Consider the following 17,505-nt stretch of genomic DNA (forward strand, 5'->3'; position numbering starts at 1 on the left):
CTCCAAACTCAACAGATCATTCATCATCAATTGTCTTTTTTGTTTAATTATCAATTCATTTATTTTCCAGCTTAACATGCTAAACTCAGCTCCCTGAGAACTCTGGCTTTGATTAATGCCTGGTTATTGTTCTAACTACTTCCGTGCTTAGACTAGTGCTTGCTGTTCAGATAAATGTGGAAAGTATTCAATAAATTTTTAAGTAAATGAATGAGTGAATGAATGTTTTAAGAGCCAAAATATATTTTCAATTAAAAAATAAACTTTTGGAGGGTGATGGCTGATGAAACCAAGGTCTCTTCAAAAAGACAAGGTTGTCTAGCATGAAACCAACAAGTAAACTCCTGTTATTCCTATCGATTTTGCTATATGTTCCCTTATAATGTTCGATTTCCTTCTTTTGCCGTAGCACTCACCACTGCTAACTTTATTTCCTGCATATCTATTTGCTTAAACTCTATCTCCCCATACTAAACATGTAAGCTCTATGAGGGAAGTGATTTTCTCTCTTTCCTTCACCACTGAATTCACAATCCAGGATAGTAACTTGAACACAGAGATACTAAAAAAATTTTGTTGAATGACTGAAGATAAAAGGTGTGGTTGCTTCAGGTCCTCTCAGCTTTCAGCGAAGAAACAAAAGCACTCTTACCTAGAAGTAATGACCACCTGTCCCAAGAAAACACTCTTGATCATGGATCTCATTACATGTTCCTATAACTCAAATTCCTTTAGACCTTGGATAAGCCATTACAAATATTGTGCCTCAGTTTTGGCTTGCTGAAAACTGAGAATTAAAGGAAATAAACAAACCAATTAAAATTATCTTATCTTTCTAGAGGAAGCCCAGCTTGAGAATTCAATAATCATCACCAACTGATTATCATTCAGGGATAAGAAAGCACAAAGGAGAAGGTAAGAAGGATGGAAGAAAACAATCTGAGAGGCAATTTTTGCACTGCTTAGGATAAGACGTCTCTTGTTTTATTGAATTTGTCGATAAAAGCTCTAAAGTCTGGGGAAATGCTTCTGGGCAGCAAAAGCAAAGTTTTGATGCTCATAGGCTTAAGGAGAAATTAATAAAATGCAGTGGGGAAATTAAGTTGAACAAGAGTGCAACGAGCCGTAGTTAAACCAATTAATTAATCAGGTTTTGATATGTATATAACTGGGTTGCTGAAGAATTAAAAATAAATCCAAGATTTTAAACCAGTGTTTGGTATGCAACAAAACACCAAATGGTAACAGGCAGAAAATTCGAAGTTTTTCTTCATAGTGTTCTTTGATAAATTCTGTCCTCATTCGTATGCATCACCACCTTTCTTTTTTCCATTAATCTTAAAAACAACCTATGCTTTCAGTAATATACAAAAGTCTTATGCTTTGCTTGATTCTCTTCTACATGCTTTTTACGCCAATTTCAAAACCATGCAATTTTCTTGCACCCACAATTATAGAAATATTTATTTTGTCAGTAGTATGTCTACTGATGTTCAGGAAGCAGTTAAGATTAAGGTGCTTAGTGCACCTGCAGCCTGGTGGGCGTGAGGCATCGAAAAGGCAGGCCAGGAAGCACACAGAGTTTCAATTCCAAACATCACTTAAGAGCTCTGAAACCCTGCACAAATAACTGAAGCCTCAGTTTCCTCCTCTATAAAAATGTTATGTGAATTAAATATTTTTGAAAATTCTTGGAACAAGTCTGGCAGAGAAAACTCAATAAAATGGGAGCATTGACAGTATAAAGCATTTTGCACAACTTGTGGATGTGTTTCAATTGTCAGAATTGCTTGTCTGGAGCTTTAAACATGTATTTCCACCCAAAAAATTTTTTGAAAATAATGAAATGGTTAGTAGAAGGTAGGGTTCTAGACTAGTGTCCCAAACCTTCATTTATAATGACATTGTTTCAGTCGAGATTGTCTGAATAGTACTCTAGCTGGGGTAGCTAACTCGTCCTGGTTTTCCCTCAACTTTCCTGGTTTCAACTCTGAAAGTCCCTCATCCTGGGAGATCCTTCATTCCCAGACAAGTCAAATCATGATTTCTTCCTTTGGAACCTAGCCATCATTCATTCACTCGTTCATTTTTCTGCAGTATCAGGTACATTCTTAGGCTGTGGAGATGTAAGGACAATTCACCTTTAATAAACCCGGAGCCTAGCAGAGGAGACAGACAAGTGACAAATGTCCGTAAGCCTTGAGCTAAATGCTAATTATGGAGGTTGGTGCAGGATGCCGAGACCCACAGGGGCTGGGCGCCTCACACAGACTCATGGTTTAGGGGACGTTCTCAGAGGAGTTGACCACGGAACTGGAACTTCAATTAGATGCGTACCCCAAACCAGGACCTTTTACTTAATTCCTTTGGGCTTTTTTCATGTCTCAGATCAGTGTTACTAAAATATACCTATTAAAATGCCATCTCTTTAGATTCATTTTGGTCATTATCTAAACAGATTTTGACTAACTTCTGATATGCTTGTAATTTGTGGCATGTCAGCAGTATTTGAATATAAATGACTACAAATCCTTAATTTTATAGCAGTTCTTCCCACTCTGGAGATATAGCCAAGTTAAAAATCTGCTTTTAAGAATGGTGATCGCCTGTCTGCTTTTCCATTGTTTGAAATTAGTTGCACAAAGGAAATTATTGGAACAACATGTTAAATTGAAAATAAAACAGCGGTTATAGTAAATAATATTGCTCTATCTGAAATACTGTAGTGGTTGTCCCAAAGTTAGCAAGTCACACATGTTTCCCACAGCTTGTTATCAAGGAATTGGCATTCTATTCTTTATACTTCAATAACTTTTAAAGTAGTCCTGAACATGTCCCTATCTTTACAGCAAAGGCTGCAGCAGGATGATAAGACACCGGCTTCTCATACAACAGAAAGCTCTGCTGGAACGTGCACAAACTTGAAGACTCAGTTCTCCTGGAGGAAGAAGCGGATTTTTCATAGACTCTGCAGGTGAGAGGGGACTTATTCCCGGACAGGCTGGAAGCTCCATGGTGGGCAGGGACCACATCTATATTAATCACTGCTGCTTTCCCAGCACTCGGGACATAACTGCTACACAAAATGGTTGAGTAAATAAAACACATTTAAACGTCTTCACTCTGCATTTCCAACAAATGAGCATTCAGTCTCCGAAAAACTCTCTTTGCCATTCATGAAAATCAGTAAACCTCTTGGACACAACCAAGTGATTCAGCGTAAGTTTCAAAGTCAGTTATTTACAACCCAGGCCCAAACCGCACGTTCTACTTATGTAGAGTCCTGTTAGTGTCCCTGTATTCCTCAGCCTCAGACTACACCTCTAATCTAGGTCAGTAACCTTTGAGATATTTATAGGAATTTGCTAAGAATGTTGATGTGATTATGCATTAACCATCCTTGTTATTGTGAAGATATGTCATACCATGATTTCTGAAGAATACGGACCAACAGCTGCAATTTATAGATTCATCAATCACAATCATCATCTATCTTAAGCCCCATAGCAATTATAAATATATGTCAGATAATTATCTTATGGACTACAAAGGTTCATGGTCACTTTGGGCAATCAAAGGAAAATACTACAATTCCCATGTCTGAGCATTTTTTGCATTTTGGTGTTTTGTTTAACACATGTACATTTGTTCATGTATATCCAGTCAACACACCTGACACATTCAAAATTCAATGGAAGAGTAGAACAAGTCTTCATAAAGTTTAAAAATATTTTGCATTACTGTCTGTTACCTTTGAAGTTTACTACACCAACTGCAGTTGAAGCCAATCTGAGAGGATACACAGGGGTCACAACCATTAAACTGGAGACATGCTAGGAAACAGGAGAGAATGGATGCATCAAGACTAATTGGCAGCATGGAGGGAGAGAGAGAAAAAAAAGACTGCTCTGCCAAAATTAACATCACCCGCGCATCCCCATATACACGCAGGATCAAAAGACCCATGCATAAAAAGATCAGATCATACAAATTGCAAATCATTTTTCCCACCTAGCTATGTTTACATGTTAACTTACTAGGCAATGGGGTCATCTCCACAGCTGAAATATTGGTGATTTTTGACATTTGTAGTTCTACTCGGTGGTATTCATAAATTGTTCTTCTTCGAACATCTGTAAAAACAAGAAACAGCATGGAGAGTAGAAAAAAAAATCCACTTTCAACATTTCTTCACTTATAAAACAACTGCATTTTAATAATGAATGTAGAATTATAAGCGTTTCACCTGGTGGGGTTTTAAAATAAAAATTTAAAATAATCAAACCCTATAAAAAGGTTGATTATCAAAATCTGAAATTCTTGTACCCAGCAGCATTTTCAACAAGGAAGCTGAAAATGTTGATTAGGGTCTCAAATTTCTCACTTCACTAGCAGGGCTCAAACCCACTGTCATTCGGAGTATACTTAAGATATTTTCTTCATAGATTTATAAATTTTGAAAGATTTTGACATATGAAATCAAGAAGGTAAGATGACCCCACTTCTCTGAAGCTAAAACTGAAGTGAGTCCTTTAGGAATGGGTAGCAACTAAAAATTTTTCAGTCTAAGTAAAGCTGGTTTAGCTAGAATAAGAATCTGATTGCTTTAAAGGTTTAGAATAAGTTTCTTTAATAAACTTGAAGACAGAAATTAAATCATTAAAGAATCAGTATTGCTATTAAATGTACAGTGTCATATCCAAGGAAGGTTAATAATTAGCACTTATATTGCATGCAGGAATTTATAATAATTCATCGGCAAATCCAGTGGTGTTCCTGAGGAATAGGTTAGATAGAGACTTTGACAAAAAATTTAATAAGTAAAAATCAGATAAATACAAGCAAATGTATTTTATAACAAAAAAAGACGTTGATGATATATACTTAAAATCTACTTTTGAAAAAAGACCTGAGCCTTATACTATATTAGCTTGCTTGAGTTAGGTAAATGGAAATGGAAAATTGATATTATTGGTATTTTACTTAGCTCTTGGAATGCTTATAACGACAGGAATGCATTTCCTGAATACTATTATATCTACCAGGAATTATTTGGGAAGCTATAAATTATTTTTAAAATATCATAGTATCCAACTTGGGGAAGTCATATGTCACAGTGGTTAATAATGCATGTATTTGAAAAGTCTGGTTCAAGTCCCAGGCTTGCTACTTGGTATCTGCATGAACTTTGGCTCTTTTGTTAGTCTTTCTGTACTTCACTTTCCTCGCCTATAAAATAGAGATAATAGTACCTCTATCACAGATCTGTTTTGAAAATTAAAATGATAGTAAATGAAAGTTGCTTAGAATAATCCCTTTCACATTGTAAGTTCAATAAATATCAGATATAATTTTTGTCTAACATCAATATGGCAACCATAGATCACACCGGTTATATGCTGCATGTACTGATCTAATTTCTATAGATCTAGGCCCTGAAATCAGGCTTCTAGGAATTTGTTTCCCCTCTTATATTAGGGAAGGTTAAATTTTGATTAAAGTAAATAGACCAACAATGATCTCCTCTAGGACATAAAACAGGGTGTGGTGCCCAGAAGACAGCAAGCTCTCTTTTAGTAACAGTGTTCAGGAAATGTAGATACCTACACATCCAGGAGGGAAGTCAAACATTTACTCACAACCTACACATATCTGTTTCTCTCCACTCATATTCTTTCACCCATTTCTGATTATTCACAATGAAATTCTACTGCAGAAGAGGAAGACGGGAAGGGGTCCAAAATGAACTCTTTGGAGGCAAGGAATGCTTCTAGAATGCTAGGAATGCTTCACTCAATATATCTTCAGGTTTCTCAGATTGGGAAACACTGATTAAAAATGTTAATCCAATTCACATCTTTTTTGTATAAGCAAAAGATGCATATATAATTTTCAAAGTGCAAACTTTATCCAACATTAGAGAAATTTCATATTTAGTAAGGTTTCTTGAGGTACATGAATAATGTCTTTTCTTTTTTTAACTTTTAAGGCATTTGAAACTATTACTCAGTTTCTGCCTTTGTCTAAAGAGAACACGTGCTTTCCTATGCATTTTGCTAAACAATTTAGGTTTTGGAAATAAATAAACAATATAGACTTGCCATGAGATCACTGTGATGGGGGTTTCTGAGTCTTCTTCATACTAAAGTTTGCACAGTATCATATTAGTAGGTGCTTAAAATACCAGTTTTCTTTTAACTTCATACTACACTTTGAAAAGTTCAAACTATGGACATGACCGTGAAGCCTCTGGGAGTTTAATTATTGATCATGCAAATGGGGTAAAGGGAAGCAGTGACATTTTTGCCATGCTAGTTCTATCACCTGCTCAGATAACTCCAACTATTGGGAGGAGATGAATTTAATAAAACCAAAATTAATGAGAACGTGTTTTGTTTGATGACCTGCCAATTAATGACAGCTTCCAAATGGTCATTTCTGTTGTGTATCATACATCTCCCTGTCAAAAACAAGTAATTAGGAATGTATTTACTGGTAGCTCCTGCCAATACTAGAACTTTCATTTGATTCCAGAAATGTATTTAGCCCATGTGTCTTCTTTAGAAAGTTAGCCAAAATAATGGTGAACCAAACATTCAGTACCTTAGCTGTGGTGATACAGCTTCAACTGTTTTATTACATCTTTACAAAACCAAGATCAACTATAATAACCATTAGGGGCTTTTAACATTTTTTTTAAAAATGAAATGAAATAAATCTCTGAGCAGCTAACACATAGAGAATAAAATGCAGTAATCAAAATCTTAAGGTGATATGATTCAAAGTGTAACTATTGAATTGCATGTTTTTAGACATTTTAAGCAATCAGCAGGAGGGACAGAGTGATTGTATGGAAACACCAGGAATCCTCTCCAATCAATATCCACTCTAGCTCAAATGAAAACAGTTTAATGAGTACCCTGTGGCATGATTAGCCATGATCTAGTTTACTTGTCTGTCTTGAAAATTAACATTCACACAGAGAATGTATGAGTAATTTCCTCAATTGTCTGATTCTTTATATAAATATTTTAATATTTTGTCTGGATTGTCAAGTAAATGATTAGTTAAAATTTCCTTATTTATGTGTTGTCAATGCTTAATGACTGGTCCCAAATGATTATTTCTTATTTTCTTTACTAGTTCCCACTGAGCCCAGCACACAGCACCATTTACTGAGTAATCTTTAATGTAAATAGCATGTATTGCACAACTACAAGTTCATTCCCAGCATAAAGACTCAGGAAAAAAGAGACTCTTGAGAGAAAAAGTGCACTATTATAGAAGTTATAAGCTTCCCACACGAAAATGCAATGCATTACCAGAATTAGCTAGTTGGAGTTGTGAAATAAAGCATCTACAAATAGAAGATTCTTTTGCCTGAAACATTTAAAAATTCTTGGGACTTCCCTGGAGGTCCAGTTGTTAAGACTCTGTGCTTCCACTGCAGGGGGCACAGGTTCGATCCCTGGTCAGGTAACTAAGATCCTGCGTGCCGTGTAGTGTGGCAAAAAAAAAAAAAAAAAATTCTCCCTGTAGTTCTATTAAAAAATAATATAATTCAGCATTGGAAAAGGCAACATAAAATTTAGGTGACCATGAGGTGCTAATCTGAACCTCTCATATTTTCCTCTCATTATTCTTTTGTGTTCATAGAAATTCTAAAAAAAATTCTCAAATATGTCAAAATTAATCAGTGATTTATAATATCCAGAAAATTCTTAAATTTTTGCTTCTTTTGAAAAATCAAGATCAAGCAAATAGGGTATGTTAGAAATGTATGTATTAAAGCAATAAAATATCACTTTGCGTGATGCTATCTATCTTGGAAGAATTTTGTGAGAGGATACTTTATGGGGAAAATGTCATGATTTCTATTTCTTCTTCCTTTTGTTCAGCCTCGAGTGAGCTAGTGTGTACTTGACAACAGAAGCACCTAATGAAGCTGTGTGGTAAAGAGAAGCAATTTTATCTTCTGTAAAATGAATAAGTTTGAAGTGTTTTCCATTTTGAGGAACACAAGGGTAAGATGACACAATTTCCTGAAGGATTTGTAGAGCGATCCGTCCTTAAATGAATGAAAAGACCCTGATAACTTTGAAAATAACAGGTGAGGCTCAGTTCTTCTGAAAGAGCTTTAATTGGGGTGTATAAATTGTTAAGAAAAAAAAAGTCATGTTTTTCCAAGACTATTTGTTTCTTCCATAGTTTGTCAACATGTTCTTTTATTTTAGTTGCTAAGTAATTCTAATGGATGTGTCCTACCGCTGAATCCAAAATTACAATTTTTTTATGGGCAAAACCAATTAAAGTGAAATGCTTAAATTTGAAAATGTATCACTGAATAATATCTAAAATTCTAAGGCCTTTCAGAAGGCAAAGAAGAAGTAAAAAGTAGGTTAATGTAAATATTATACTTGAAATTTAATGTTCTATTTAAACATGTGTATAGGGTCCACTGTCACCCTGTTCAGTATGGTGACCATTAGTCATACATAACTCTTAAAATTAATTGAATCCAAGTAAAAATTCAATACCCCAGTTTCACTACCACACTTTAAGTGCATAGTAGTCACATGTAGCTAGTAAGTCCGTATTGGACAATTCAGATTTAAAACATTTCATCAGCACAGAAAGTTCTATTGGACAGTACTGGTCTATACTACTATGTTTTTGAGAATTAACGCTTAAGACATTTTGCGTAATAAAAGTGCATCTCTGTTTCTTAAAGTTATTTTTTTCTTTTCAGTCTGTGAACATAATTTTGATCAAGTTCTTTGAGAAATTGCTGACTGGTCTGTAAGCTCATAAAGAGACCGTGTATGGCAAACTACATACAATGTTCCTCAAAGAGTTCCCTAAATCTCTAAGTATTTTTAAAATATGTTTTCTCTCCAAATTAGTTGTCAGCTTTATTTTTGAAAATGCTAATGTTTCTTATTGAGCTGTGAATAATAATCACCAAAAAGCAAAGGCACACTGTAGCATACACAATGTCAATAAATTTAAAACAGAAGACGCTGATGAGAAAGGGACTGGTGTTAAGAAAGAACCAGATAATGCATGCTGGTGAGAAGAAAAAAGTGGAGTATTCTAAGGGATTCAGAAATTGCCATTATCATAACTTGTAGTAGAACCGTTTCAAGTTAGGTCAGCTGCTTTCCAGATTAGTTTCTAGTACAAGAATTCTGCGTGTGTGTGTTAACGTAACTTTCACATTACTGAAATGACATAGACTTAAGTTTCCAAATAAACGGACCGTGGAGGCATGAACGGATTTTTTGGGTCTCTTGCTGGAAATGTTATGCTCATTAAGCTCAGAGGGTGGAGAAAAAGGTGAGGGATGATGGGGAAGGTCAGCACTGTGGAGATTAAGATGAAAATTCAAAACGTTAAACCGGAGGAGAGAGAAACAAACAAGTAGAACAGTACTAGAGAGCACTGTAGGTTTACCCAGGAAGGCCTCTGCACACTGCAGAAAAAAATATGGAGGGTCATGAGCTGAGGCTGAGAAAGAATTACTTAGCAGAGCTACTTAACAAGAAATTATGGCAATTACACATGACCTATGAATATATGACAATGTTAGAACTTTCTGGTAATCAAAAGAATATTAGAGCGTCAATGAAATATCACGTTCTGCTTATCAAATTTGCGAAGTTTAAAAAATGATAGTAGTGTCTGAGAGCATTTGGGGAAATGGGATATCTGATATGATGCTGGTGGGGGAGTAGATTGGTACAACCCTTACAGAAAGCAATCTGTCAAAATACATAAAAATTCATTAACATTCCATGGTTACATATTCATTTTTTATGGATTAGATATGAGTAAAAATTCAAAAGCAAGGATGTTTAGCACTGCTGTTTTACTGACAATTAATATGAAAAGCAACCTACATGACAAACCAGTGCTGAAAACAGATTACACAAATTATGAAACAAAGGAATTTGTTGCAGCTATTAACGACCACATTTACACAGGTATTTAGCAGTGTAAGAAAAACGTGCTGTATATATTATAAGAAAAACAGGTGGCAAAAATATGTATAGGATAATGCCAATTTTCTTACCCTGTGTGTGTGTGTGTATACACTATAAACAAAAGATTGGATGCTGAGATATGAAAACATTGATTGTTATCTCTCTGTAGTAGGTTTACAGGCAATTTAATTGCCTTCTTTGAGTTTTCTATTATTTTATCAATTCCTCTGGATTAATCTGGACTACGCTTATAATCCCAAGTATGTTTTTACACTTGTATTTCTGTAATGAATAAACAAGGTCTACATTGTATGTAGACCTGTTTTTCACATCTGTACCTGTGGAGATTGAATTGGATGATCTCTATACTTTTTTTTTTCCTGTTTCTAAAGTTCTACAAAATAGTTTATGAAAAACAGAAGGTGATGCAGAGATATACATACACATGGACAGACAGACACAACAATATGTTAAGAAACAAATGCTGTCATGGTCAGAAAGAATGAGTTTCAGAGAGTGTCAAGGTGTCCTTGAGTGGAAATCCCCTGTGGCCTCACTCTCATGGGCACTGGGCCTGGGTGTGGACACCTCAGTCAGCATCACTGTCTTTTTAAAGTAACAATGTGGATGCCGATGGATAAGCAATACAAGTAAATATAAATACAGTGTTACTTTGTGCCAGGTACCACATGCTATACACATATTGTATCTTAGGTACTAAGATGGTCATTTTGCATATAAAGAAAGTTATAGAAATTAAATAGTATGTTCAAGGTCTCATGACCAGTATTCACATTACAATTTCCCTTATACATTCTGGATTTTTAACTAGTTTTTCTTTTTCTTTATTTAATATAAGGGTTAATTTCACCATAGACATTTTTCATTTTTTTGAAGGAGCAAAGGAATCCCCTTGTAACTTCAGAACTACTTACTGATTTACTAACAATGCCTAAATTCCCTTTGATATTTTAAACTATCAGATCACCTAATCTTTTTTGAAAGGTAAAGGCTATTTTAATAAACTATGCCTGAAAGTTACATGGAAAACATTTATTATTTGGAAGCCTTTAAAAACTGAAAAGCAATTTTTTTGCTGTTGATGTTATGATGGTGGGGAGGAATCTTCGTAATAAACAAATTCAATTTGCCTTAAAGCTTTTTGAATGCTCTACCAAACCTTCACCAAATCTGATAAGAATGGTATACTATTGTGGTCCCACTGGGAAAAATTACTCTCAACGTTGTGGCTCACTTTCCCATGTTGTCATGGCTAGATTAAGCAAAGGATCTAGGTTCTATAACCCATGTAACCAAAATGATTTAAAGAACAGAAAATTGATCTTATGAGAACAAGGTCCTGTGTAATAATGCACCTTGGAATACAGAAGAAAGCAAGCCGCCCATTACTTAGGATAATGATCAGTTTTTCCCTAAATTCACTCAGGAGAAGAAAAAGGGGTAACAGAGATGAAAGATTTAAATTCCCTATGAGGATGACTCCTAATAATGAAGGTTATTAAATAAGGGAACAGAATCTTGAAAAGGACTTAAATATTTATCTAAATTCTAATTGTACAAGTAAGTAACACACTGATCTCTAGGAATCATCTGATTTCTCAGGAAAAAATGATACTTGTATAACTTGTATTACGATATTCTTGGGTTAGCCTAATGTCTGAAGTAAACAAGTGTGTTTTTTTTTTTCCAGCTGAGAATACAATGCAGCCATGCAACCATATCTTTCCTATTATACAGAACCTCCTGTAACAGATACTGTTACACCTGATAAATGTGGGAACAGATTTTTAAGGAGATTAAAATTTTTCTGTTCCCCCAAAGTTTTTTAAGTAGAACACATGAATTCCAGTGTTCTTGCTGAAATACAGTCCCATCTAATGGCAGGGATGAGTAGATTAGAAACTCAGGACTTCCGTTCCTTCCTGGCAAATTTTCTCAAGGTGACAGTGAGGTCAACAGGAAATGTAAATGTCACTCCAGCACATAGCCTGCCTGAGAGAAGCTTCTCCCTGAACTCAAAGCTTGAGTACTTTCTTTAGATTAATGCTGATTCCCAAACTTTAGACATAATCTGTTCTCAAAATTCATATTAATTTTGCCAATTTATTCAATTAAATTTATATTTGAGAAGGATATTTTCCCCTCTAAACATAATGGTCACCCTGTTACAATATAACAAGGGGTGCAAAATTGCATTTTGGGACTCTGAAGTCTGAGTACAATTTTATCATGTCTCAGTTCTGACACAACACTTGAATATTACATTTGTAAAAAATTTTTTTTTGTACGTTGGTGGGTCTTTTTCTCTAAACAATAATATATCAGCACATCAATGTGGGCCAAGATGCCCTCTGAGGAAGCTGCAAATAAAATTCTTTCTGGGATGAAAGAAGCCACAAATAAACTAAAACTAGCAATTCTTTTACTTGTGCAGTAATTGACTCAGGTCATGCTTGACTAACTCCTCTGAAAGGAAGAATGTGAGAACATTCCTCCTCACACAGAAGTCAACTTGGCCTCTCCCAGGGTTCAGCCTGTTGACTAAGAGTTCTGTCAGGATGTCTTTATGTTGCCTACACATAAGGATATATCTCTGCTCTGTTCACAGTACAGGTTTGTTTCTGGAAAATCTGCCTTGATTTAACAGGTGGCTGGAATATTACCTCCCGCAAATTCTCAGCTAATAAGGAGAAACAGCCATGGAAGATTCACGGTCTTCACCAAGCAGAACTGTCACATATGAATGTCATTCTAAACCGTAATTGTAAGATAACCCCTATAATGTTTCCAGCCAATCCTCTGCTCTGAAAAGTCTGATTTCCACGTCATTTACTTTCTATATTTGAGGTGACATAAACAGAGTTAGTTCAAGTCAAGACCAAACAGCATATGCATGTGATAAATTAAGTCTATCACTATAATGAAATAAAGAATTTTGCTCAAGAAATTTGAGCAAAAGGGAAAGGAATGATCTAATCTTGAGATGTATCATAACCTCTTGCTTTACATAAGTACCTCTGGGACACAAACAGTCACCTTTGGTACTAACATACCCAAGCAACCCTCAGGGCTGTTCTTGAACTAGAAGGAGGTTTTAAAACACAGAAGCTTTCAAAAGAGGGCTATTTACATGATCAGCAGTTACAATTTGGATTTCTAATACGATGAACAGATGCCCAAAGTAACATATATGTTTTTATTCTGCAAATGTAAACTAGATTAGATAGGCAAAAATGATTTAAGCAATGAAAATAAAATATATTGTATGGTAGGTATGGCTCCATCAAGATTTTTTTAATCTCAGTTTATACTTTTTGAAAATCTTCCTTTACACTCTCAGTTTTATACAAACATGTTAAACATGAAACGGTACAAGGCTGTTCTTTTGCTGATAAATGTATTTAAATGAAATAAACAATCATATACACCTATCAATCAAATGAGCTGTCACTCTTTTATGTTCCTCTTCCTATTAATAAAAGAAATATATCTGCACAACCAAGCTAACTATTCCAAAGAATCCAAATTCTCTTGGCTTGGCTATTTAACTTCACTTCACCTAAGTTATTAGTTCAACACTAACAGAGAGACAGCAAATGCCAAAAAGACTTCCAAGCCAAACAATATAATTAACAAGCAGCAATTAGCTAAGTGATTCGATTGTTGGAAGAGTCACATCTGCCCTAGATCAATCTCCTTTAAATTTACCCCACAGCAGGCTCAGACTCTGCCATTACCCTTCTTCTACATACTGGGAATTTGTTGGATCCTGTGGACAACGACAAATGCATCTGACAGCCCCACTTTCACTGGGTGATTGGTCGAACTTATCTGTGTGACCAAGACAGGAATCTGGAAAAGAAAAAGCAGATTGCTGTGAGTTAGATTTGAATTTCATTTGGGGTACGTGTGGGGAATGCGACCATCTTGTTTAATGGATAAAATTTGATTATGGAGATGAAGGAAGAGAGAGAGCAGGAAACATTAGAGAAGAAAAACATACAATACCTAAAAATAACATCTGTTTAGTGCTATTCGATGGGTTAAAGTGACAAGAGAGTTCCTGGTCCTACAGACAGGGCTACTTGATGATGAAAGTAACAGATTCTCAGAGAATCTAACTGATGCTGAATACTGAAAACTTCTCACACATACAGGCACACCATGAATGCACGTAGTGCGGACTATCATTACAGAGATAGAGATTCTTTTTGTACCATTTGTTTTCCCCAAAGACTCTATTATATATTCATTTTCATAGTTTTAAAAAATCCTTGTTTACAAGTGGCCTTATAGATATAAAACCTAGAGAAAGATAATAAGTGCATTCCTAAATATATATAAATATATATGTAACAATATCATCGTTGATTAATATATAGCGAAATTTGGCAATTGTTCCTTAATGGATGAACTTCACTATTCTGGTTAAAACTCATATGGAAAACTTATGAATTATTATGGGTCAGTTCAAGGTCATATTTCCTAAATTTAAACCTCAATAGAGCCCAAATCTGCATATTATAGACATTTATAATATGTACAGTTTTAAAAAATTAGGACACACTGAGACTATATTAAACATGATACAACAGTTATAAATGAGACAAACTCTTGGAGCTGCTTTTTCTAGATTTAGAAAAGAATCATTGGAGATATGATTACTATCTTTACTACCAGTTTTATAGAAATGAAAATGGGGATGAAAACATCTTCAATACATAAAGGGACAAGAAACAATATGGAAGGATAAATGCACGAACAAATCTTTTAAGTAGAATAAGCAGATTGTGGGCCATCTGTGGGTAATTCATTAAAGATCATATTACATCAGACATGGTTGTATAAGCCATAATAAACAGCGTGGCAATAAAAAAGAAGGAAAATAGGGGATTTCCCTGGTGTTGCAGTGGTTAAGAATCTGCCTGCCAATGCAGGGGACACAGGTTCGATCCCTGGCCCAGGAAGATCCCACATGTTGCAGAGCAACTAAGCCCATGTGCCACAACTACTGAGCCTGCACTCTACAGCCTGCGAGCCACAACTACTGAGCCCACGCACCACAACTACTGAAGCCTGCATGCCTACAGCCCATGCTCCGCAACAAGAGAAGCCACCGCAATGAGAAGCCCGTGCACCGCAACAAAGAGTAGTCCCCACTCTCCGCAACTAGAGAAAGCCTGGGCGCAGCAACAAAGACCCAATGCAGTCAAAAATAAATAAATAAAATAAGTAAATTTTAAAAAAAGAAGGAAAATAACTTGGAGAGATGTAATAAGGACTGTACTGCTTATTTTTGCCCCTGACATCATCTAGTTGTAAAAAGTGTTATTTTGTTGAAACTAAGAGGAAATATTAATGTTTCTGAAATTTGTGGAATTATCTCAAAATAGTAAATGGAAGATATTTTCCTTTTATGTACTAATCAGTCCTCTCTTGAACAATGTTGTAGTATTGCCAGTTTTATATCAGTGTGTCCAGTTCTTAACCACCATTAAGAAGTATTCTGATATTTGGACAGCAGAAACAAACAAAATCAAACCAAGATTTTTGTCCCTAAAAGTTCATTTACTAAATGAATCTCTGATATAATTTATTTATGGTAATTGCTAAGCCATACTCAGTATCAATGTATGTAATCCCTTTTCTTAGGGTACATTATATTATTACCCAGTTTATACTCCATGTTGAAGAATGCTAATATAAGTGCAATTTATATTTAAGACAGACTTACAGTGAAAGAAGAAAAGGCAAAGGGATAGAAAGCCACAGAAAAAATTTCCAATTCAAGTTATATTTTGTATATCCTAATAAGACAAGCTCATAATTTTTAAACAGCATCATTAGTAGATGCCTGCTTAGGAGTAAGTACGAAAGCTTTGCTACTGGATTTGTTACTTGCTTTCATTCTTACAACATCTATGACTGCAGTTTTCCTCTGCAAGGTAGGAAATATTTTACCAGATAATTCTGTGGTAATTAATTGTACTTCTTCTTTCCCATACTCAAAGCAGAGCTTGAGTTTATATTGTTGTCAACCGGAAAATTCTATTATATTGTTATGAATATTACATTATCATATGAGAGCTTGTTTTTCAGGTCACATGTCTTGGATCTGCAGACATCCTAGCTTCTCTTCTCTTCACATTATCTACCCCATCTCTTCTATCTCTCTTTAACTCTTCCCTTATCTAGCCATCTTTCATTTTTATTTTGTTTTCTCCATCTCTTTCCTTCTTTTCACTCCCTTCCTTTATATTTTATCTCTAAGTCAAACTCTCTCCCCCTGTGCATTTGATCTGTGGTACATTGACTGCACTAATGGCCTCAGTCCATGGCCTCTTTTTATCCATACTCTGCCGTCTCACTTGGTGGTCCTCTGCCATTCTGCCTCTGCCTCAGTAATATGGCAAAAGAAGACAACAGCAAACTTGAAGCAGAAGAGAGGCTTGAAAAGGTGCTTGTACATTTCCACCTCCTTTCTGGGACTTCTGCCACTGCCATGAGAATATACCCTGCTGAAGATCTATGAGAGACACGTGGAGGAATGTTTTCTTTCTAGCAGAGGTCATCGTTGAACAACTAGCCCCTAGCCAATCCACCAGCTAACAACTGACACATGAGTGAGCCCAGCTGAGATCAGCAGAGTCTTATACCCTGTGAGAAATAAGAAATAGAGTTGTTTAGGCCACTACATTTTGGGGTGATTTGTTACACAGCAATACTAACCAATGCATTCTCTACTAAAGCTCTAATAGCCAATACAAACTTCTCTGTGTGTCTCTATAGAAAATGAAGTAGCATTCTTCCTCCTAGGTTTCTGGGAATCAGATAAGTATCTCTTTAGGTACAATTAAACTTGAAATATTGGAAAGGTCCATTAAAAAGATGCATTTTCTGCATCTTTTTCTTCACTCTTCTGTATCTTTTTATTTTCTAGTTTATTCTTTTCCCTGTGGATTCCAAAAATGAAGACTAAGGTGTATAATTTACCCAGATTTAGATTCATTTAACTTAAGGTAAATCCATGCAAAATCAAAATGGGTAACCTAACAATGTAGAGAGTTTTTTGTCCACTGAAAATAATCCTATCGTAAATTGGCCAATCCTCTAGGAAGACAGTAGATGACCTGTAAGGACTCTTTCAAACCTCAAATTCAACGATATAATTCTACTGAATGATCTAGATTTTCCCAAGCTTCACCAAGTACATTGTTAATAATGATCCAAAAAAATTATAAGGGTGAATTCATTCATAATATTTATCAGATATTAATTGAACATTTTCTCTGTATTATCGTAGGCACTGGAATTACAGGAGAAAACAAAAAAGCCCCTGCTCTCATAGAGCTTACATTCTAGAGAGTAGAGACTGACACGAAGACAAGTGAACATAAAAAATACAGTATGCCAGGAGGTGGTAAGTGCCAAGGAGGAAATGAAAACATGGGGAAGATACAGCGAGGGATGGGGGCCTCTTTAAGAGAAGGAGTCACAGAAG

The 17,505-nt window shown here is 35.4% G+C and overlaps 1 protein-coding gene across 1 annotated transcript in view; it reads right to left on the reverse strand.

Annotated features, from left to right (window-relative positions):
- Nucleotides 1-17,505, reverse strand: part of PLXDC2 (plexin domain containing 2) — a 406,458-nt gene that overhangs the window by 103,816 nt on the left and 285,137 nt on the right. Inside the window, exons 7-9 of the mRNA XM_024765446.1 lie at nt 13,757-13,856; nt 4,038-4,133; nt 3,752-3,833 (exon numbers count right to left, since the gene is read on the reverse strand). Of these exons, the coding sequence (XP_024621214.1) occupies nt 3,752-3,833; nt 4,038-4,133; nt 13,757-13,856 (278 nt within the window). The remainder of the gene's footprint in view (nt 1-3,751; nt 3,834-4,037; nt 4,134-13,756; nt 13,857-17,505) is intronic.

The sequence above is a fragment of the Neophocaena asiaeorientalis genome, unplaced genomic scaffold (genome assembly GCF_003031525.2).
Source record: "Neophocaena asiaeorientalis asiaeorientalis breed wild unplaced genomic scaffold, Neophocaena_asiaeorientalis_V1.1 scaffold217, whole genome shotgun sequence".
NCBI classification, from domain to species: Eukaryota; Metazoa; Chordata; class Mammalia; order Artiodactyla; family Phocoenidae; genus Neophocaena; species Neophocaena asiaeorientalis.